The sequence below is a fragment of the Acanthochromis polyacanthus genome, chromosome 21 (genome assembly GCF_021347895.1).
Source record: "Acanthochromis polyacanthus isolate Apoly-LR-REF ecotype Palm Island chromosome 21, KAUST_Apoly_ChrSc, whole genome shotgun sequence".
NCBI classification, from domain to species: Eukaryota; Metazoa; Chordata; class Actinopteri; family Pomacentridae; genus Acanthochromis; species Acanthochromis polyacanthus.
The window spans coordinates 11,704,248-11,728,917 of record NC_067133.1 but is presented as its reverse complement, the minus strand read 5'-3'; the positions used below and the strand labels follow the sequence as shown (position 1 = coordinate 11,728,917).

Below are 24,670 nucleotides of genomic sequence, written 5' to 3'. Positions count from 1 at the left end.
CTGAAAGAGCCTTTCGCATGTCAGCAGGGAGATTTTTTAACATTCGTACCAGCCTTTACTTAGAATTTGGTTTCTATGGAACTTCTTATCTCTATAGTACTTACCTCTACTGCTGCAAGTTCCCCTTTTTATGCCTTTTAAACTTCTCTTGACGTCCTGCAGTTTCTCACACCAAATTTATTTGATTTCAGCCACTCTTTCCCTTGAAACTGATCTCGACTGTTTGTCGGTCGTCTCCCACCAGTTCTAAAGTGATCAATTAGTAAATGTGCTGCTATGTCTCCATGATCTGTTCTTTCCTCTCTGGCAGTTCTACGTCCCTGCTGGGTGCTGCTCTCTAAATAGATGGAGTGGAAAATAGGATTTCGGTTAACACTGTAAAGGTCACTGAGCTCCCTACTGTTCTCATGTCTCAAGTCATGCAGGTTTGGATGAATTGAACACTCTGAGGGTTTGATTGTGAAAATGTTTGGCTGTGTGTAAGTCCTGTCTACAGCATCTATGAGGCCAATGCATGCTGGGAAAGGCTCTATAACCCCCTGCATCTCTGAACAGGAGGTAAAGAAGGAACATGACAAACAATGTGTAGCTACATTTGCAGCTCTGTAGTTCTGTGCTTAGGTCTGGTGTTAAAGTGTCCACATGTGAAGCAATTTGCTCTTCGCCCAACATTTTGTCTCTGACACTTGGTTGCTGGTGGATATTCCAGCCTCTGGTTGCCAAGGAAACCCAGTTTCCATGTTAAACTGGTTAGGTTTTGCTTCAACAGTGATAAGTCACCCACTTTTAATTAGTTTTAACTCGCACATAAACACACTGATCCAACTGAACAGAACTTGAGGGTCATGCCAAGGACCTCTAAAGGCCAAAGGAAGACTGAGCTGGTTAGTGTTAGAGGAACAAAAGAAGAAATTCACTGAAGATGAGGTGTGTTCTTGTTCCCAATCCATCATTATATTAGACTTGTTAATTCCTTTGAATAGTGTAGTTTTTATACAAAGAAAACCACAGGTTTTTCTTTATCCCTTGTCATTTTAGAGTATTTTCTTTATCCTTGGCTTTTCAGATATTAAATATTGTTTGAGGAAGGCAAGTCACCGTCGGCCCTCTCGTATTCTCTGCCTCTATAAATGATGACTTCTGCCAGGGAGCTTTTCCAGCAAATAGCAGAGAGGAATGGTAATAATTCCTTCCACAGTGAGACATTTGTGCTTTATTGGTTCAGTGTAATAGTCTGGGCCACCGACGTATGCAAAAGATAATGTTTTATCATAAAACCAATTTCCGGGTCTATTTGCTTGTGTAGCAGAGCAAAATGTCAGCTTACTGTCACCTAAACATGCTATGGGTATCCAGCATCTCCGGTCTCAAGGAGAAAACTCCATAACAACCCAACTTCTGCTGTTAATTTCCTCCACAAAACATCCGCTTTTCTTTCTTGTCATGCATCCGCTTGTATTTACAGCTTATTATTCATCCCAAACACTCCAGTTGCTGAATTGCCCACGCAGCTTCTCCACTGAGCAAACACTCAAGGGGGATTCCACCTGTCCTGCTTTTTTTTTTTTTTTAAAATATGTGTGGATATTCAGTGTTCACATTGCATCGAGCTGCATCACCCACAGCAAGCAAGAAAAAGCAGCTCTGAATGCATCAGTGTTGACAGAGAACAGAGTCCATTATAAGGTGAGAATGGCAGAGTAATGAGAAAAGCCTGATTGTTAGATTCACTTAAGTTGAAAGTTGTGTTCTTGCTGTTGGGGCTGGTTTTGTTGTGAGGCAGGCTGTGGAGCGCTCTGAGCATTTCACTTTATGTAACGGATATCAACAACGTTCTATGAAGTGGAGTTCAGTGCAATGATTGAAGATCTCTTTACCTTGCCCCGTTTTTTTCCCTTGTTATCATCGTAAATGTCAAAAAGCTGCTGCGATGCCTCTGATCAGCCTCAAGACCCCGAGATAGTTTACCCATCAACTGCCAAGTGCGGTTCATACCTCCGTTTGTAATCGGGGGAAAACGTTAATTTGTCCATACAAATGCTTAAATACATGTTTGTATGTGTGTGAGCTGTTTATCTTTTGTCATATACAGAGAAGCCACAATGATTAGAGGGTAAAAAATCAAGCCTGGTGCTGTAATCAAAGAGAGGAGAAGGTGTGTCACAAGAATTAACACAATCTGTGTGTTCTGTCTGATTGTTTCTGCCTGCTGGTGATTAAAAAGAAGTCCAGAGAGCACGAAACTGAGCATCCCAACTCAGTACAAGATAGTTTCTCACAATAGGGGAAAAATACATGATACACTAACTTAACCATTGGCAATAACTGGTTTGTAAATGTTTATACATCTCGTGGTTTTACATTATGTTCCATTTTTGGGGAGATGCTACCTGTGGGTGTCACATAAACATATTGTGTAGAGCTGTTGCTGTGGTTGAGGTGAATACTTGAGTAACAAGGACAGAGTTTCGACAAATCAAATTTGTTTGTTTTACTCACAATCAAGGGCGGTATAATGTCTCAGTGAGCTTCAGGATCTCTCCACAAAACAAGGATGAACAGTGAATGCAGCTAAAACCAATAATAGAATAACAAAATATCGAAAACATGTAGTGAGTAGTTATAATTCAGTTATATTATTTATGATAAGCCTAATACTATTGTATCTGTAAGAAACAAATGTCAAAGGGTTCACTGAAATAGGTCAAATGGAAAAAGTAACATGCCAATGCAGATTTCTGCTTGTTCAGGCATTTTGTTTTAAATGCTTCAGACACAGATCAAGAACTTTATTTAAACACAATTTAGTAAGAAATTCCTCGATTCCACTTGTCTGCATCCATTTATAGTCAGTTATTTGATGCGAGCAACATTACGCTCCAAAAAAAGAGAGAAACAAGAATATAAATGAATTCACCTTGCTGAGAAAACAGCCAGTAGCAAATGAAATTAGCTTTAAATATAGTTTCAAGTCTTGGCTACAGAGTCACAAATGGCATCGGTTGTAAAAATGGGAAATAATATTGCTGTATTTGTTAGAAGTTGCTATGGTAAAGATAAGTCCAGTATCCCCTATCTGGTCATAAAAGTCAGCTTGCAGGGCTGCGGTGTTTGTATTTGCTCATCTGTAGCATCGACCAATTGAGAGGAACAGTATAATGCCTCCAATGATAAGTAGTTGTTTGCTGTTACTGGGATAATCACACTAATGACGGAGATCAGAAGGTATTTAAAATAATAGCTTTGTGCGAGGGTTTACGTGCATTTAGACATCAAATATGTACATGTTTGGAGATGTGGCATATATACAAAGTCTTTATTACTCCACCAAGGAATATGGTGGAATTATGTGACGACTGGTGTCTGTTTGTCGTTCTGTGAATCTGTCAATCCGTCTGTGTGAAACATTACTCAAAAACGGACAAACAGATTTGGATGAAATTTTCAGGGAAGGTCAGAAATGACACAAGGACCACCTCATTAGATTTTGCCAGTGATCTGGCTGCTGTAGCTTGTGAATTTCTCCAATGGAGGATCATTAAAGTTGATCTTATCTCTAATGCAGAAAGAATTGATCATGTGATATACGGAGTGATTATGGGGGAAAAAAAGATGAATAGAAGTATATATAGTAGTGTGAAATGGGAATTTGCAGAATTTGTAATCATTCAAATGCACAGTTATCTGTATTTAGCACTGACTCCCAGGAATTATGATCTATAATACTGATTTGTATTCCTATTTATATTTTAACAAGAAGCATAGTAGCTGTCTAGAGTGTGTCAGTGTGTCTGAATATTTTCTAAATGAAACAAGTGTCATATATTTGTAGCACATAGAAGTCATAGTAAGGCCACGGAGTGGAAAACAACATAGATTGTACATAAACATGGGTGTAAACTACAAATATTTTCTATAATCCATCTTTCTACATCCAATTTACTTTATTTACTGTAATTTAAACAAAATACAGTAAACTTGTATTGATTGAGGAACACATAGAGGATGATTCGGAGTGAATCATCAACCCATGCACCCGAACTGACTTCCATCCCTTTGGGGAATCAGTTCCAAGTATACACGCCTTCATCTGTTACTGGGAATTATTGTTTAGTTTTGTTATTACATATGCTTGACCTCATTGTGGTTCAGTCTACGTTTTCAAAACATCATTGTGACAAATCTTGAATTATTAGTCAGTAAATATAAGAGCCTTTAAGCCTATAATGACTCCTTTATCAGCAAATATTGGTATCGGCAACTGTCAGTATAAATCATCGAATCATGTACCTGTTTTCTGCTTGCATGTTATCACATTAGCACATCTTTTTATTCTCATTTTCCAGCTCTCATAACAAAATTGTGTTTACCCATCTGGTCAGTTTCTCAGGTGACGACAGAATTATTGATTCGACCTCAACCATGAGGTAAACTTCTACAGGTTCTCTGTTTGTTTTAGATAAGATGTCGGGAAAATGACACAGCAGAAGCCTTTCGTCTGTTTCTGGTACCTTTTTTAGTTTTGCCATTTAATAAACATGAGCTTATTGTTGGCACTAGTTCAGTCTGTCATTTTTAAGGCATAATTGTAACAAATCCTGAATTATTTAGTCAGTACAAATAGGAGCCTGCTATCCTTCTAACAACCAGCAGGGGGCGACTCCTCTGGTTGCAAAAAGAAGTCAGATTGTATAGAAGTCTATGAGAAAACGAGCCTGCTTCTCTGTTAACGTGTTACTCAATTAAAAATTTTTCCTAAGTTTGTGGTCTCAGTTGGTAGTTTCAAGCTTTCTTCAAGACAGAATGATTATTGTTTTGAATATTATGGTCCCATTTAGAGTAAGATTGACAAAAAACAGTGTATGGTTTAAATACTAAATGCAAAATCAGTGCTTTAGTTGTTTCTTCTAGTTATTAAATAGGAGCTGAAGCGTGAACATTTTGCAACTAGTCAGATATGTTAATGAAAAGCATTCCCTAATTATGTTTATTATAAGCAATGACATCCAGATGGTATTGCATTTCTTTCAAAACATGCTGATTTGCTGGTGTAAACCAGTAGAATATAAACATATTTTCTCAGAGAGAGTCTATATGGGTTTTCTTTTCAGCAAAATGTGCTTTTTTGTTATTTTCCATACTGTCATTACATTGTGTTTATTTACCGTTTGTCACCTTTCCCGGTAAATATGACATAGTGGCTTTTCACCAAGAGAATTTCTGGGGGATTCAGTAGTGTTTGCTGCTGAAATGACCTAATTTCTGTGTCGCCTTCTGCTTTGTTTACTGTGAAACAAAGTATCTGCATCCTACAAGATGAATTGTCGAAGGTGGCTGCATTACAACGTTGGGCACACTATCATTTTTCTCTCTCGCAGGCGGAACCCAGAAAAGCAAAATAAGATCTAACTGCCCTAAAATAATTCATCTCTATCTTGATGTGAGGCGACAGTCAAGTTATGGATGTGGGTAAGCTGAATCCCACCAAGTCTCCATTAGTCAGCCATGTTGTCCACACTACTTTGTAGCGGTGCAGGAAAAAGAAAACCACATTCATGCATGAAAATCCATTTAGTTGCTGCACCACTGCTGTGTGAAGGCATATTTTAGTTTTTTGTCAATAAAGCTAAAAACACAGGGAGACAGAGGTATTTATTTCAGAGATTATTCATCTGACTTTGATGAATAAAATGAAAATAAAAACTATTTATGGCAATTTTTAAAGGAAATATGTAAAGCTTTTTCACGAAATATCACAATTTTAAGCATAGATTTGGTTAAATCCTCTGAGAATGGCGCTTCAAGGTCCATTGAAAAGTTGAAAATCCAGCACTTTTTTCCTGTTGTTGCAGTTCAGTGATTTTTTTTTAAAGATAATCTGTCTTTCAGACCTGCCACTGTGTTTATCTTTTCTATTGCAAAGGTGTAAGTAGTCGCGGGGTGCATATGGACTTGATTTATGGATTGTGCAGAGCAGAAGATGAATGTGGTGCTATGTGACACCTCGAAGTTCATATTTCTAGACGGACACAAAACACTCTTCCGTTTCTTTTTGTTTCCAGATGACATGCCTCAGAACTCCCTCAGCAACAAGTGCAACGTGATAAATTCAAATATTGCTGACTGATGAGGGTTTTGCGGTGGGGTGTGTTTGGCTTTGGTTGTCCACCAGAGCGAGGTGTTGCAGGAAGGAGCTCTCACAGCTGGCCGCCATCACTCTCAAGTCTCTCCTTTCCCCACCTCCAGTCCTATCTTTTAATCTTGTTCTTCTTTAGCTCTTCTGTCTTTATCCAGAGCTCTTTGTGAGTTGGGACAGGGTGGTCCCCCTCATTTCCACGTAGGCTGCAGGCAGATGGGAGAGGCCACGGGTGGACCGGTTGATTTGTGCTAACTGCTGGCGTGCCGGATGGTTTCCTCATGTGCCCGACACATGAAGCCGGTATTCAGGCCTGCAGCCAGCTCTCCCACGCAGACTTCTCACCCTGCAGAGACATGAATGAAAACACTGATAAAGCAGAAACACAAACATCACACATGACACAGATCTTGCCAGAAATCTCCCCATGTTCCCAGTTTGTTCTGCAGCTGCGTGTGCGCGCATGCTGGGTATTTATTCCTATGTCTTGTATGTTTATCTGTCAGGTGTTTCAACATAAGAGAGTTCAACCACTTGGAGCCTGTTGAAAGACCTCAGCCCTTCCAGTGTGTGGAAAAATGCCATTCTGATTGCAAAAATATCCTTCTTTGCAACGTCAGCTCACATTGTTTGCAGATGCAGATTGACTGGCTGAAACAACAGCCCCAAACTTGTCTGCACTGATGTGGTTTCAGCATTTTGATTTCACTCCATCCTTCTCTTGAGTCAGAGGTGCAGCATGTTGTGCCTAATGTTTTAAGAATGAAAGCCACATTTCCCATAAATCCTGGTTCTTTCTGTCTCGGCAGACGTTGCTGTTTTCTATCTCATCCTTGTTGTTGGGAGTGTTGAGAAAGTTTGCAATCTAAAAGGAAAAATAGAAATAAATGACAGTCCAAATGCATTCAGATAAGGCAAAACATTATAACCTGAAATTAAAATGTTGAGTTGGAATATTAGAAATATGATAGAATTTTATCGTAAATGAATACCACAATGAAAATCTGTGTCATGAAATGTGTAAACATACATAGGAGCTTGTTAAACCCCCTCAAGTGATATTATCCACAGCATACCTTACTCTGTCTCACTATTTAGACATCTGAAAATGGTAAATGTAGGGTATTTTGTGAACAGTATTTTCAAAATGATGATGACAAAGGTGTTTTGTGTACTTGGTGGTGACTTCTCAGTCAAAGGCAAGCAGAAATCTCCAAAACTGAGAAATCAGTGCAAGTGCTAAAAACTGCAGTTCCTTGAACGTCCACTTGATGCTGGTTCCAAAAATCTGTCACTCCCCATAGATTTCCATGTTAAACTGTCCAATTTTACAGCAGGAACAAACATGTTTATAGCCTGGTATAAAGAAGGGTTTTAGTTGTTATAGCAAATATGCTCATTCATGATAACTACACAGGGGTGACATTTTGCAAAACGTATTCTTTTAAATGGTATTAAGGCTTCGATTTATGCATAATTAACAGCATGGCTGCTTGGAGTGACAGGCGAGTACTGTCACAGAACAATACATGGGATGCTTCAGCTCCTTTTTGAATTTACCAAGATGGCAACAGCAACCAGAACAAGCTTCAAAGCTGTTTTTCGAGAAATGTCAGTGGTCTTATAAGTGACTAACGGGCTATATTAAAGTAGACCAGAGACATAACATTTAAAACCACAAATTTTTGTTGGGGTACAGAGAGTTAGTATTCAATATTCAGAAGGGATTTTTTCCTTAAATGTGATCAAAATCTATTTTTTCATCTTACTGTGTCCATATGGTGTGTTTTATATGACACGTCATGAGCATATTAAGCGTTTAGTGCCATGGTTTAGCATTTCCACTTTGACACAGTAGCGTACCGATGACGGTCTCAAAAACTTCCTGCAGAGTGGAGCTTTCTGTATCATTATTGTCTTTTTAGAGTTGGTTTGTAGTTGAACAGCTATGGCTGATTTCTTATGATATACCAACTTGCCATTGTGTAGCGTAGAGTAGTTTTGCGGTGTTTCAGTAGTTTCAGAGTTGAAGGTGAGTTGGTGTGCACAGTCTCAAGGAAACAGCCCGATCTCACGAGGATTCGTGAAACTGTCACGTAAGTTTTAGTTTCGGTTTCGTGCGCACCAACACGATTTCGTCATGTTTTTCGTGCCGCTCACCACGAAATGCGCACCAATGTATTTTAAACGGCGGACTTTTCGTGCCACCCAGAACGTATTTCAAACGAATGTGTGTATTATATTTTTAATGTAAAACCATGGCGAATCCAACGCTATATTTTGCATGACATCGTCCCTAACCATAACCCTAACCATAACCATAACCCGGTGGTACACTTACCTTTTTTTTTTTTTTTTTCCCAATTTGCATAGGAATTTCAAGAATGTCCGGCGGCCGGCGGCCGCAAACGCGATCACACAAGCAGTATACGCCGATGGACAGCTTAGATCGTCATGAATCCGCTGGTATAAACCACTTTCAGCTGTGATTACCACAGCGGGTTTCGTTGTGAGCAACACGAAAAACATTTCGTGGTGAGCGGCACGAAAAACATGACGAAATCGTGTTGGTGCGCACGAAAAAGAAACAAAAAATTTACGTAACAGTTTCACGAATCACCGTGAGACCGTGTTGAAGGAAACAACAGTGTAGAGTTACATCTAAGACACTTTAGGCAGGAAGGGATTATTTTCATGAGAAAAAAACTTTTAAACATGTAAGTTTGATTCACAGAGATGAGTTTTTAAGGGTTTAATCAGTGAGGCACTTTGTTGTTTTTGTCTGTCCTTGCGCTGTAAGTCTATGAGATGTATCAGGTAAAATGAATAACCAGTAACTTCAGGCACATTTCGTGTGTCATGTCTATGTATTTTAGGTATTGAAATGACACGAGAAATGCTTAAATCTGTGGTGACTCGGCATTTTATCCATAGAGTACTTCAGGATACCAGGCTGCACCAGATAAACTTTAGTGCAGCATGTGCTGATGGAGCCTGTCAGCGTCTTCGGCTGAGTAAAGCAATAATCTGCTGAATTAAATTACTAATAGAATCAGCTATAAACAAACAACAGCCTGAAAAACAGCCCAGACATTCTTCTTATAACTGAAGGTGACTGTCGTGTTTCTGGATGGACTGAGTTAGTCATGTAGACTTTGAGCTGTTTGACTTGTATCGCCTCAAGCGTCTTCTAATGTCTTTGCTTTTCCAGTTGGCATGTCTGTTTCCTTTTATCTCTTTATGGCCTTTTCCTGTCATTTCAGCTGCCTTGCAGTTTTGATTAATCTTGATAGAAGGAAAAACACATTTTGATTAGTGTCTCCATGTAAATGTTCCCTGCTGATCAAATTAAAATTTTGCAGACTATCTGTCATCCCCATCTTGGTCTGGTTTGCTGCATTCAGAGCTGCATATAGAAACCAGTCAAGGAGGGAAAAAAGGCTGTACAAAAATGTTTCAGGACTGCTCTTGACACCGCAGTGTTTTCCCTCCCAAACTGCAGCAATACAGACATCTCTACTGTACTTAGGGACTTTTCTTGTACTGTGACATTTTTTTGTGTGTCTGTGGAGGATTTATCACAGAGGATTAATCTCTGACACGTAGCAGGAGGAAAATCCCACAGCACCCAGAATGTTTAAGTGGTGATAAGACTGGAGAGAGCCACCCTCCTGGTCCAATGGACCTTCACATATGCTTCTGCTTTTAACTGTGGTTTGGCTGCCAGCCCACCATGCCATACTTTCTGGTTTTAGGATTTTATTTTCATTTGCTTGAGGTCTTTTTCACAAATGCTTTTGGGTGTTTTTGTGAGAAGGGGAACAAAACAAAAACTGCAGTTCTTAAGCCTAACATCAAGTCTCTGCATCTCACATTTGGACGATTCCTCAAGATTCTGACGGTGATAAATTCAACTTAATGTTTACACTAACCAGCTACCAGCAGCCATTTAGATTAGCTTAGCATAAGGGCCAGAAACAGGAGGAAACAGTGAGCCTGAATCTGTCCGAAGCAAACAAAATCAGCCTACCAGTGTCACTAAATCTCTCCACTTAATGTGTGAGTTATGGAAATGTTTAGACACTCCTTGGTAAACTGTAGATTTAAAATACTATCCCTGCAGCAAAAATACATCACAAAATGAGCAGACAATGTAGCAGGAAATGGAAAGGGGGAGGAAGTGATTCCATAAAATATCAGCAAATTCTGGATGCAAGTCAAGAAACTGAAAGGAGAATCCAAACAATCCAAGAAAGCTTACTTCCAAAATCTGATTCAATAATCCTTCAAATAGATGAGACGCTGAAGGCTGAAGCCTTTGCAGTCTTCAGTGCCCTCGGAATCAAAAGATCTACAAATCACAAGGAGACAGACGACTAGCAAGCTGCAAAAGCTTTTGCAAGTAGGGTTTTTACTAAGTGCTGACTTTGGGGTTAAAGTGGAAAACATACAGTATATATATAGATTTTTTTTCTTTTTTTATGCACATGAAATGAAAAGTTACAGTGCAGTAGAAGAAAGGCTGTAATGGACCTTTAGAAAATAAGATCTAACCTGTTGAAATTTAAACTTTTGTGGCTTCTGGGCAGCACCTTATGCTTTGTTCCCAACTTTATCTTGCAGTTCAATGACAAAGACCAGGTAAGGATGGTTTTTTTCGGACAAGGATGACAGTGTTTGATGTTTTTCCCTGTCCTGCACATTATATGAGCTGTCACAGAAACTCTCATTTCCATTTATAACTCTTGTGCCAAGTCTGAAGCACCTGTTCTGTTTTTCAGAGCTAAATTTTGAAAGTCAGGCACAATATTTGGCGTCATTTGAGGAGGACGACCACTGTGGCTCTGATTAGTGGCAGCTCGTTCAATACCCCCTAATTTCTGCTGCAACTGAGATTTGGCTGATTTTTAATTGTACACTGATCTTCCCGTATTCTTTGTGAGGTTTCATTATAATAATTTTTCAATTCCTCTGTCAGTTCTTTTTCCTCTGGAGCCATGATGCAGACATGAAGACAAACACGGCTCAGTGATTGAAAACTTGAGAAGGTTCTGATGTTTACAGCTCGTTTTCTGCAATTAGGTTGATTGGAAATCAGAAATGTATTGAGTTTTCTTTTAATCATCAAACATGCATGTCAGTGTCCACAAGTGTGTTTACTTCTGTGTTCCTTCTGAAGTGTCTGTTTTTCATAGTTCATAAGAGGAAATACTGAACTTATCAGCTTAGAAAAAAAATATTGAGAGCTGATGTAATTTGGAGTCATTTGACATTTAATTGACTTTGCACAGGGGTGTGCTCACCTGTTGTGTACTCTGAGTATTAATCTTCTCATTTAACTCTCTACAAGAAGCATATTCCCCAAAATGTCAAGCTCTTTTTATAATGAAATGAATCATTTCTCTGTGTGTTTGAACACAGCCAGTGATAATTTGGCTACAAAGACAAACTGGACACATAATGCAATGACATCTCTGTTTATTTTATTATAGATGTTCATTTCACTTGCACACATTTTTTTAAACATTTTATCGTGTATTTTTGTATCTTGTATCAACTCTAAGAAATTCACATTTACACAATGCATTTTACATTAGTAGCTAACTACAGATGACATTCAGCTTTTTTTGGGACCAGGTCCTGATCTGTCTGTATCCGGTAATAATGTCACAGAGAATCACAGTGAACCTCCCCATAGATTTCATGTTGCTGCAGATTACATGTCCTGTTGCCTCTGAGATGGAGGTACGTGATAAAACGTACGGTACATGCAAAACATCTGCACAGTCGAGCTGAGTTCTATTGACAAATAGCATATGTGAGTTTTAGAATAGTCGTAGGTGACATGTAAATGTTTTCATAATGCTACATGACCCTATTAGTTGCCAGTATCTATAGCATGTTAACATACAGTATGTGTTCACTGGCAACCTATTGGTTTGTACTGCAAGTCTCTCTATACTGGTGCCAGGTTTATACAGTTTGTTTGAGTCTCCAAGGTTCATCTATAGTGCTGACTTTGATTTACTAAAAACCTTCATTATCTCTCAAAATATTAAAAAAAAGAAAATTCACATAAAAACACAAAATAAATGGAAAACTGCCAAAAAAATATAGTCACACTTCTGAACTCAAAGACACTGGACACTGTACACAGGCACTTGAACTGTGGTACACTCTTTGAGTGCATTCATATTACGTCTAATAAGTGCTACAAAATAACATCAGTTAGAAAAAATACTGATTCCAAAAGTGTAATACTATTCAGAATACAAATAAAACAGGAAAAGCAAAAAAACAACAACAAAACAACTCAAAATTCTGGGCAAACTTAAACCGTATCCTTGAATATGTCTTGCATATTTTTTCGGTTTGTATTCAGGTTGTACATTCTTACACACAAGCTGTTGGGGAAACAGAATAAGCTGGTTCAGTGCGCTGCTGGAGGGCTGATTGGGCCTCAAGGGAAGATGGAGTCGAGGAGCGAGTGTGTCTTTCTTTTTCCGTTAAATCAACACTCTGGTCAGTCATACTGTAGCAAAGTCTGCTTTAATGTCACAGCCACAGCAAGAAGCAGGATGAATCATAGCGGTTCTCTCAATAGAGGAGTGAATCACAGCCTGCGTGTGTGTGTGTGTGTGTGTGTGTGTGTGTGTGTGTGTGTGTGTGTGTGTGTGTGTGTGTGTGTGTGTGTGTGTGTGTGTGTGTGTGTGTGTGTGTGGTCACATGTCCACACCACATCAGCTGTGAGCAAACTAGAGCCGAGGTTCATCTGCTTCCATTCATTACGCTGCAGTGACACATGAATCACAAGAGAGGAAAGCTTAATTGTGTTGAGATGCTGGCGACCATGTGATGCATCCACGCAGCATCACACAGGATGTACAGTAATGACTCACTTTCTCTTTCTTCTCCCTGCTCTGTGACCTTTCTTATCAGTGCAGCATTCACACAACTCCACAAGCTCTGCTAACAAGTAAACACATTTCACTTCCCTCTCAGTAGCGGTTTGTGTCCATACTCAAGCTCAGAGTAGAGGATTGACGCCACTTGTGCAGGGATAACGGCATGGACACCCCTGCTAAAACACTGTTGTGTTTTTAATTGTAGTTTTTGGATGAAACAAATGGGAATTGATGAGTTTATTAGTGAGCTTTGAAGGTGCTGGTTTGTACCTTTGGAAGGAGCCAGGCAAGCTCTTTGTCCTTGTTTCCAGTCTCTATGCTAAACTGAGTACCTATGAGTTATCCGGAATTCATTTGGAATTCAACAACAACAACAACAAAAAGGTGGAAAAAAGAACGCTTTAGATGTCACAATAAATGAACAAAATACCAACAAAACATGGTCTATGTTTGGTTATTGGCAATTTTTAGAGTCGTCGCATGAGTGTTTTGTGTTTCAGTGATGCTTGGTTTCTAGTGGATATTCCAGATGCTGGTTGCCTCAGTAATCCTGTCTGAGAGCAAAACAGGCTTGCTTACGTTAGCATTTTACATTTGTGTACAAGTTTAATGTGTTTTATTTTGCATTTATGCACTTTAATGGACACTAATAAATGGATGTTTTGTTTATGAACCATAAATTGTGGAAAACTAAACTGTAAAAGCCAAAAAAAATGTCTGAGGTGCCAAAAAATACCATAAAATAACAGAAATAACATGAGATCATGTGTATTTTGGGGCTTTTTAAAGTGTAGTGAAGCATATTTACGTGTGCAAGATGGATGGATGGATGGATGGATGGATGGATGGATGGATGGATGGATGGATGGATGGATGGATGGATGGATGGATACAATCTGTCCTGAATAGGAATTTGCAGAAAACAACATTGGAACATTTCTTTTGTTTGGTTTTCTCAGTGTTTAATTGAAAGCAAAAAATCTTTGGGTTTTTAGTTACTAAAATAGCTGAAACTAAACTAAAACCTCTCATGACTTCTGGTTGACTTCTGGTTTCCGAACAAAAAAGGGAAAGGAGTTGCCAAAACCCAAAAATGCACCATGCCTTATTAGTTATCATCTTTTGACTGTGACTCCTGAAACTGTCGGTCTGTTTTTGGTTTTATAAAGAAAGACAGAAATGTGTTTTTGAATTACAAATGAATTACAGATCGCCCAATGATATCCAGAGCTGCTGCCTGTAGCTTCATGGTCTCAATTTTCTTCATCCACATCTCAGCAAGAAGCATCCGACTTTAAAACCATCTGTTCCTGAATCATGCTGGAATTCGATTACTGAATCTTTCTTCGCGGCTTTATATCTCGATCATACATCTATAGACAAATTTACTAAAATTTCTTCATAATTTTTAGTTACCACACCAAGAGGGACCCTGAGAAGGACTGTGCCCCTGTAGGAATGAAAGCAGTGCAGTTCAGCTCAGCTACAGTTTGCTTCTTTTACAAGGTATCTACTGTTTGTCAGCTGCTTTTACGGATATTTCGAGAAGCAGGAGGGGGGCAACATGAAAGTGGTCCTCGGTGATAAAAGGTGCCACCCAGCCTTAGAAGTGAGCCTGCTCTAAGTGCTTTATATCACCATGGCGGTGTAGTAAATGTCAGCGGCCTCAGCGTTGGATAAGGGATCTGTAATGTCACGTTGAGGCTTGTGCACTCCGTCGCCTCTGTGCTGTCCGCTGCATTCATCCTGATGGGAGTGGAGCAGAGGGTAAATGAAGCTGAAACCCTGAGGTAATTACTACCTGCTTGTCAGGACGTCACTCTAATGGGCTCAGTGTTGAGCGCCGGTGACAAAGCATTAGCGCCTCGGCACTGTTTATCAGGCAGAGCTGTATGCAAGATGGTGAAAGTGAACGTGTGGAGACTGAAGTGCTTTTTGGAAAGTGTGCCTCTGAGGGGTGTCCCAATTTTCTGCTCAGTAAGTGTAAATTATTCTAAATGGGATTCCTTGTTCCAGATTTCAGCTTTTTTTTCTTAATGATGATGCCTTCCCTTTCCCCCTCATTGCAGTGAGTCAGCAGAGCTCCACGGTCCAGAGATGTTAAACTGGAGGCTCCCTGCTGAATCAGCCACAAAATGAAAGTGGCTCTCCGCTAACAGGAGGCAAGCATTTGGGGCGTGTTACATTGTGAGCACAAAATCACTGAAACGCAACCCCTGGAGGCACCGCCAAGAGGGATTCAGTCAGCGGGACGCTGTGGAAGAACACCGAGCGGCCTTGTACAGTAAATGGCGTCACATCCCGGCCAACGTGGCCGAACAATGACGCAAAGACAACATGACGTGAAACGCGGGTTAAGCTATACAAGAAAGTTCAGAAGAAGTTGGGAATGACTCATGACTTCCCCCTCACTTCTTTTTGTGTCACTGATGACGGCGGGGGTCTAATAGAGTGAATCCTATGGAGAGAGACAGAGGATTATCTGAGAGTAGTGGAAGATGCAAGGGTGGAAAAAAGCTTCCCCACTCTCTTTGAGGCGCAGGAAAAAAGAAAGAAGTCATAATGTTGTACCTTTCTGCCTATTTACCTTCCAGGCACAGACGTTTCATGGCATGTGGTTACAGAATTAAAAGCGTAGAAAGGGGCAGAAGATAGTAAACTGGCAGCTACTGACATACTGGAATTAATAGGAGATGCACTGGCGTATATCTACGATCTGTGTAACACTAGTTAAGATAGTGGTTGGTATTGCCGTAGAGGTCGTGTCCAGGCACACTGAATGACTGAGTTAGACTCTATATGCAGGGATGAAGAGTCACACTGTGGCCCCAAGGTGCTGGGAGGTCCGTAGAAGTCAAGTCCGCGGCCACTCGTCAGTTTTTTACATTCTCTGCATGGCCCAACCCTGCTTTTATTTTGGTCCACTCTCTTCTCCCTGTCTTCAGCTCCTCTTCCTCCTCCTCCTTGTCTTCCTCAGACTTCAGGGGGAGGTGAGTCAGGCTGGGGGCCGCCGTCCACCCTCACCACTGCAGGGAGAAAACAAAAAGAAATGTGTCAGGCTTGCAGGTAGGAGGGCATGGGTGATCTGTGGTGATATTTAAATCAGCGGTGGCTCCTTTTATTTAATCTATCTGAATTCTCAGTTGTGCCAACACAGCCTTCCTGAGTCTCCTGCTAAGCAGCTCCTTTTCAGGAAGTGGGAAATCCTTTGATTAAGGACACCTTGATTAGGTTCTGAATAGTGGGCAAATGTTTTTTTAATTAAATTTCCTCCGCACAAAGATTATAACTTCCTATGGTAATGCTTTAGATTACAGCCCGCCATGTACAGCGTAATTACCCCGCAGTTACGGTGTAATCTTTTCTCTACCTGTTGTAATGTCCCGGGACGTTGTTTTCTGTGTCTGTCAGCTTTCTGTCTCAGCAACCTCTGCAGTCCCCACACACCTAATTATGTGTTCTTTTTATTTCATTAAGACTAATTACCTGCGTTTATCCAGTTTTGTTTTCTCAGCCTCCTGAGCATGATCAGAACATACGGGGGCTCATCCGGGATGCACGGTTTGGCATCTGATAACATATTTTTGGTTATTTTTTCGAGATTTTGGCAAAGTTTGCTCCCTTAAGAAAGTTGTCTGTGTCTTCCTATTGACTTGATCGACTTGATCTTACAGAGAACCTGTGCTGTTTTTGGATTGCTGTTCTTTTACTATAATATGAGATGAGTTTGCTTGTGAGGTGAACAACATCTGAGAGGCTGACAATATCTCTGGCAATGCACTGTTTCTTGGAATTTTTTTCCCCTCAAAGTAAAAGGACAAATGTTTCCCATAGTTATGTGAAGTATCCCAAAATTATAAAGGAATGACCTGGTTTGAATATTTGTTGGTAATAAGGACATTTTGTCCACATACACTAAATTTTCTTAAGTGCTGTATTTAAGTTCGATTTTAAGGTACTTTTCGGAAATAGGTCTGTTTCATGCTTCTTTATACTTCCACTCTACCACATTTCAAAGGGAAATATTTCACTTTTTGCTCCACTACATTCATTTCTCAGTTTATTTTTAAGATGGAAAGCATAAGAATACAACACATTAAAAATTAAGTTAGTGGTTTCCAAACTTTTCTGGCTTTTTACATAAAGCAATGTGTAGTAGGGGTCGCATATCAGGTGTCTGTGAGTTGTTTCAAAAAGTCGACATTAAAGATTAGAGAAAAAGTCCAAAAACTGAGCATAGATTTGATTATCCAAACTTTTGTCTTATTTCTTCTACCATGATTCATCTCAGAAATACTAAGTCATCGCTACATCTTATTATAATTTTGCCGTTTTGCACTCTGTAATAATAATAAAATAGTTAAGCAGTAGTTAACTCTGAAATTTGCTAGCAGCTTTGGAAGTCATGTTGGCTCTTATCAGAACCAGAAACTGAAAACAAAGAATCACTGGATATTTAAATTTCCAACTGTCCATATTCATGTACAATCTGTGGTTTTCGCGTCCCATCCTGGGCATAGGATCTTACGGTGTGGAGTTTATATGTTCTCGCTGCGCATGCGTGGGTTCTCCAGCTTTTTCCCACAGTCCAAAAACATGCTGAGGGTAATTGGCGACTCTAAATTGTCCGTAGGTGTGAATATCAGTGTGTTTGTTTCTCTTTAAATGTAGTCCTGTGATAGACTGGTGACCTGACCAGGATGTCTCCTGACTTCACCCTAATTCAGCTGGGATAGACTAGAATGAGGATTAAGCGGTGTATAGATAATAGATGGATGAATCTGTGGTTTTGTTATCGTAAACTCTGGATTTTTGTCAAATTCACTTCGTTCTACTTCAGTATCGGCTGTTAAATTTGCTGAAATGAAAGTGTTTGCTGTGACCACATTCTGTTAAACTACATAAAATCACTCTCCATTCCTAGTGGAAACTGAGAAGCTGTGACCAACAGTCACATGACAAAAAGCTTTAAGGACTTTTCAGCTGAACTGCATTGCTGACTTAATACTGCAGTGAAAATGAGCCCACAGTGAGTCAAAATGTCACATGAGCAGAAGATGCTCAGGCACTGCTTGGGTGGGATTACAACTTACTCATTCACGTTGTACGTTAGAGGCTGCCATCTAAAGCTACCAATACACCAAAATACGTGAATCCTGCATGTTTTTCTTCATTTAGAAGCTCTACAACTCCTGACAATCCCAGTCCTCCCTGCAGGGGGCCCTGTGGCATCACTCACTCATCCAAACCTGTTAAACCAGAGTCATGAGGATGGGACACAAATGCTCTCTTTTCCCACAAACCTCTTAACCTGCTGTCAATTGAGGGGAAGCCATGGAAACCCTTTGGGAATGCAGAGGCGTTCCTGAGAGGACCCCCAAGTCCGCTGGGTGTTTTCTAGTCTGTATCAATGCATCCTTGTATGGCAGAGTTTATTTTAAAGCTTTAGAAAGAACAGGCTGAGCTATAACGTCTCCAGTCTTTCTACAAAATCCAAACATTTCACTGTCAGAGCTGCTTCCTTTCCGTCTCCACCCTGATTCTGTCCTCCTCTTCCGTCCGATTTAAACAGTCTGCAGACGTCCTAAGTGACACTGAGCAGAAAGAGGATGATGCTGGCCAGAGCTCGGCCATCTGGAATACACAACAGTCCAGGCACACACTCAGTGGTTTGCACCTGTACTTCAGTCCTGGCTCTGTTGCAGCACTGACAACAACAGCCACATGGCGCTGCGGTGTCTTATAGAGTCCGACCTCTTTCCCGGAATCAATACAAGCTGGCTTTCACTGAACCAGTTCAATCAGGTCTCTTCTGAAATGTGAACTCCCAATCAGAGCAGAGCTTCTCCTTTCTAATCAGCACTCTCACGCAGCCCTGATTGGACCCTGAGCCACAGTAAAGCTCTGAAATATTCTGGTGGAGATTGAATTTTAAACGACTGCACGGTAATCACAATACCTCCCAGGGACAAGTTAAGAGACGGTGTGATTGTTTAATAATTTATAAAATATGTTGCTTGTTTTTCATTTTGCTGCTTTGCTCATCGCTCCGTGGGGGGAGATGTTCGTTTCACAACTTACTTTAATACTTTTCTGTTTGAACAACAAAGGCAATAGGCAGATGATGAGTCAATAGGCCTCAAAAGACAGAAATATAAAAAGGTCCTCGTTTTACCTGCCAGAGAATCCCACACTGTAAAAATTAAATGTTTTTAACTAGTATTTTTTCTGTTATTTTACAGATTTTCTCTGTTGTGTTCAATTACAGAGAAGTAGTAAAATCACAGACAAAAATGCATTAATTTACATGTTAGTTGTAGAAAGAAACAAAAACATCACATCAAAAATCTGTATTTTTACTAATAAGTTTTGACTGGTAAATTTCAATTTTTTTACAGTATTGAAATGAGCAAAACAAGGTACTGAAAAACGAAGGATAGAAAAACATTTGTTCATCATTTTACCATATTTTTCATGCTTTCTTAAATTAGAGATTATATCTAGTAAAACCACAGAAATACAAGAAAATGCAGTAAAAAAAATGTAAATAGTGTCCACAGACACATCAAAAATCTTTAATTAATTTGTTCTTATAGACTGTGTGGGCATAAAATTACACAGTTATACTGTATTTAAATCTGTACTGTATTTAACAGGAACCTCAAATAAATGGATTTTGATAAAATATTTTTAGCTAAAATTTGGTTAATTTTCCCAACTGAACTGCATATCACAGATGATTAGTTCCAGGACTATCAGAGAGTTTGAAAATCCAACTAATTTTTCTGTATTTACGGTTTCTGGCTCCGATCTGAGAGCATCGATGTTCTACTGTGCATTAAATGAACTTTAGATGAATTCAGCTGAAACTCCAGCTGTCTCCTCAAATGTTAAATCCTTGGAGTGTTGGGGAAACTTCCAGCAAGAGAAGTTTGATCAAAACTTCCTCGTGTGGGAGGATGACAAGCACTTATGAATCATCCCCACTGTATTACTGACATTATGTTGTTAATTCATAACATGACTCAGTTACATTATTACAATAACATGAAGTTGTATAATTTTACAGACTGAAGAATGGGTTGTTCAGATCTTCCAAGTGCTGCACATTGTCATCCAAAATCACAAATTTTGGAAGACAAAGCAGCTGATTTTTACTCGTATCTGATAAATAACACAGAGTTACTTAAATCCTGGACTGCACACCTGCTGCTGCTTGATCTTCTGTGACTCTTGAAGCTCAAATTTCCTTAGTTAAAATCTGCTTTTCACACTGACCCTGTTGATCCTTTAAATGGTTTTTGAGCGACAGCTGCTTTGACTCCACTTTGTGTTGGCTGTGAGGTCAAACACAGGACAGGGATCCACGGGTGGGCAATATGATCGAGAGCTCGGAGTCTTGTTTAAATTTTAAATGCCCTGAATATTCAGAGACGTGGGGGAAGCAGGCGAGCAGAAGAGGTTGCACAGATAGATGGTTCTTTTTAATGGAGATGAGCAGCCAGAAATGAGGCCGAGCAGCCTTCATGTAGGAGGTGTCACCTCTCAGCAGTGACTCACACGGGGGGAAAACCTTTTTGGGGGCTGTCAGTAAAAAAAAAAAGACATTTTCATTGCCGTGTTTGTCTTTTTAAAAGCTCATTTGACTGAAGGCGTTCCCACCAGTTAAATATGGTTCGCTGGGAGCAGGAAACCTCCTGTGATTATCATGGATTTATTGTGCATATTCTCGCCCCCTCGTGTTTTTTAACAACCCCTCTCCTGCACAAGAGCTTTTGCTGCCTGTTTTAATGGCTTCCGGCGCTAATGCCAATTAGCATGTGCTAAACACTGATGCTACACGAGGTTTGGGGAAGGCAGGCCTGGGTCCCATCTCCTAACACCTGCTAATGAGCCAATCAGTTAGCAGAGGCGACAGGGTTAACCAGGCAGCCATCCTGTCACTGAACCAACGCCAAGCTGCCCCTCCAAAAGAAATTCCTTCTTTTCTTCGACATACAGCGGGCTTTGCATTCGTGGAGTGGAAGAATGGAAAGAGGTACTCAGACAAAACAACAAAAAACACAAAATAAGCTTTTCCCAAGCCTCATTAGGATGTAATGGGTATTCCAGACAAGACACAGTGGCGTGGATTGTTCGGGGGAGGATTTGTCAGCAGTTTGGCTTGTTAGCGCATTATTATCCTCGTATAACCATTTCTTAATCTTTACACAATAAGCCGAGGAAGGAGAAAAAATGAAATCCTGAGAAAGACAGCCAGCGGGAGAAGCATGAATGAATGAATAACGAGATCACGACTTCTTCTCCGGGTAAAAAAATCCTCTCAGGTTTGTGTGTGTGAGAGAGCTGGTTTCATTCCTGTAATGTAAGTGTTGTTTGAGTATCGAAGGAAGGTCGTGTCTTGTTCATGCACCACTTGCTTTTACTCTGCCGTCAGCTGTTTAAAGGTTATCCCCCCCTTTTTTTTTTTAATGCTCTGTATCAATGTCTCATTGATGCACATAGACGCAGTTTGTTTGTGCTCACTTCAGGTAAGTGAGTTAAATCCCCCGACAACTTCTATGGATACATTGAAACACAATTGGAAGGACAAAGAAGACTTCATTTAGCTGAAATATAATGAACATTTAATGTTTTTTGACTTTCTATAGACATTGTGATGGTGTAGTTCCTGAAATCTAGGCAGCTGTTGGGCCTCTTTTTGCTCTTTGTCACATTTTTATTCACTGTGGGCTCATTTTTCACTGCAAATTAAAGTCCTACACCTCTGTAGAAACATCTCAACCATGGCTAGAAGTAACAAAAACTTCAGAAATGTCTTCTTTTCAGTATGACACAGTGTTACAATGTTGTAAATCCACAAAAGAAAGAAAGTTTTCTGATTATTATTTTACAAATATGAAAAAAAAACTTCTTTCAAGTGCCCATAGGTGTTAAAATACTGGAAAAAAATGTGTTTTTTCATGCTATAGAGATTTAATCATCTAGATTTTTAATTTGTCTACTCTGTGTAAACACAGCCTGCAGTTCAGTCTAGCTTATTGTTGGTCACAGCTGAGTCTCTATTGGCTTCCACATATCGCCAAGGAGCACAGAATTTTTTGGATTTTTACCAAATCTGATTTGAGCAAATGTTTTTATGTTCACCAAATTTTTAAACGAGGCTTGTAAATTTGAGTAATTTTGAAGAAATGGCTATTTTCCAATGGAACGGCACATCAAAGATAATTAGAAAAGACCATCAAAAGTTGAAAATCCAATTATTTTTTTTTCTTTTTAGAGTTTCCAGCTGTGATTAATGATGTACTTTTGGATATTAGATAGATTAAACATTATTTTTGCTGAATTTTATATTGAGGTATGTAATATTAAGTGAATGAAATATCACAATTTCAAGATTCCATGCAACATTTACTGACAGAAAGACACTTGATTTTTATTAAGCCACGGTTGATCACAGTTGAGTCACTACATGTGTGCTATGGAATGCAGATTTTTTATTTTTTTTATTGAATCTAGTTAAAGCAAATGGTTAATTTTTGGTGTTTTTTTTTAGATGAGATATGTAGAATTAAAGGATTTTGATGAACTACCACAATTTTAAACTTAGATTTGGTGAAGTTAATGTCACACGATTGATTCAAGTCCATCTATACCTTGAGAATTCAATGATTCTTTAGAGTTTGTACATTAAGCTGAGAAGCTCTGGTGCCATTTCAATGATTTTAAAAAAAAAAAAGATAACCGATGCCCTTCTAACCTGCAAGTGAGTTCTGGGGTTTAAGTTTTAAAAAATAATGCTGACTAAATTCCATTCACTGTTTCCTACTGTTGGCAAATCCAGTGAAGAAAAGCAAAAACAACAAATTATTGATCCTTTTAACAGCTACTGTCTTTGCTGCCAGAGCTCGAATACTCCTTTCCTGAAGACCTCTTATTTTTGAGTGAGTCCCACACACACCATCCTGCTGCTTTCGCACTCACTTGACCATTAAATATGTATTAATCTCCAGCTGAAATTAGTCCCCAAAAATGCACAATTTTCTCCTGCTAGAATAACGCGTGCTTTTAGCAGAAACCACAGGCCATGAGGCTGACAGCCAAAAGTTGGAGACTTTAAGTAGTTTTAAATTGCACAATTTATATACTCTCAGGTTTTCTCAAGTCTCCCTAAGTGTTAATGCAGCGATGGCAGCTAATTGAAACAAACAAAAACACTGAGCCCTTCGTCTGTGTTGCTCTCTCTTACTGCACTGCACCACAAGAAGTAAATTAAGCACAAAGTAAATTGCTTTATAATAGATCAGTAAAGTGCATAATGTTGGTTCCCAAGCTAGACATCATTTACTGAGTTCGTCTTACAAAACCTTTTAGGTTTCGTCTGGATGGCGAGACGACGTGGCAAAACCTGTCCTAAAGACCTGCACTCAAAATACTGTCTGAGTCCCCGGAGACGAATATAGAGCAGCAGTAAAAGTACTAACGGCAAATATAGATCACACATATGCAGTTACGACCTGCTTATAGGTTACATTACCTATAAGTACTGGCTGAAATGGAAACTGTGTCAAACTTGTGTCAACATTGAAATTTCTAACCTCATTGAGAGAATGGAAGCAGAATAAATACAGCCGAGCTAATGCTTGACAGTTTTTGGTGATTTTTTTTTTAGGCCTCTGTTACATTTTTATTCACTGTGGGGTAATTTTTTTCACAGCAATATAAAGTCCTGCACCTCTGTGGAAACAACACAATCATGGTTACAACTCCTAAAAGGCTTTTGTGCAGTAGGACAGCTAGTTTAGTTTCTTTGATTATAATGGGTTGATTAAAAAAAATACAAGAAATATGTCCAACATGTAACCAATACTAAGGGAAAATGGTGACTGTACATACTATAGATATTACTCTACTTATATATTTTGATTTCCATACTTCTCTTTGCTCTGTGGAAACACTGCCTGCAGTTCAGTTGAAAAGTTTTTGAATTTTTGTCATGGGACACAGCTGCGTCACTAATAGATTCTCAGTTGTGCCCAGAAATGCAGAATCTTCACTTTTTTTACTAAATTATCTTCAAGCAAATGACTTAATTTTGGCAAATTTATGTACAGAGAGCACAAAAACATCATTTGTGCAGCTTAATGCAGGTATAATGCCAGAAATCATACTAAGGTTGAATTTTTAGAATATTAATGTCTACCAAAATGAGCAAAGCACAACCAATGCTAGGAAAAATATGTGTACATTCTATAGATATTTAACGTTTTTCTTTTTGTTTTCCATGATTGTCTTTTTTTTGCTATGCATAAACACTGCCTGCAGTTCAACCTAGTTCAGACAAAATTTAGAATTTTTGTTTGGTGACTAGTGGTTATGGCTGAGTCTCAGATGGATGTATTATGATGTCATGTAGCACATGATTTTTAGTAAACAATTCATTTTTGGCTCATTTTTATTTGAAACGCAGAATTTAGTGACTTGATGAAATTCAGTTTTCTGATGATGAAGTTGAAAATCCAACCTTTCTTTCTGTTTTTACAGTTTTTAGCTCTGATCAGGGGTGTACTTCTGCATAATTTTTTACATAAAGCATGGCTTTAAAACATACCTGTAGGTGTTAGGGTTC

At 39.3% G+C, this 24,670-nt stretch overlaps 1 protein-coding gene across 1 annotated transcript in view; it reads right to left on the bottom strand.

Annotated features, from left to right (window-relative positions):
• Window positions 1–11,597: 11,597 nt before the first annotated feature.
• ngfra (nerve growth factor receptor a (TNFR superfamily, member 16)) overlaps window positions 11,598–24,670 on the bottom strand; it is a 46,356-nt gene continuing 33,283 nt past the window's right edge. The window contains exon 6 of the mRNA XM_022196179.2: window positions 11,598–16,067. Within this exon, the coding sequence (XP_022051871.1) occupies window positions 16,015–16,067 (53 nt within the window). The 3' untranslated portion in view covers window positions 11,598–16,014. The remainder of the gene's footprint in view (window positions 16,068–24,670) is intronic.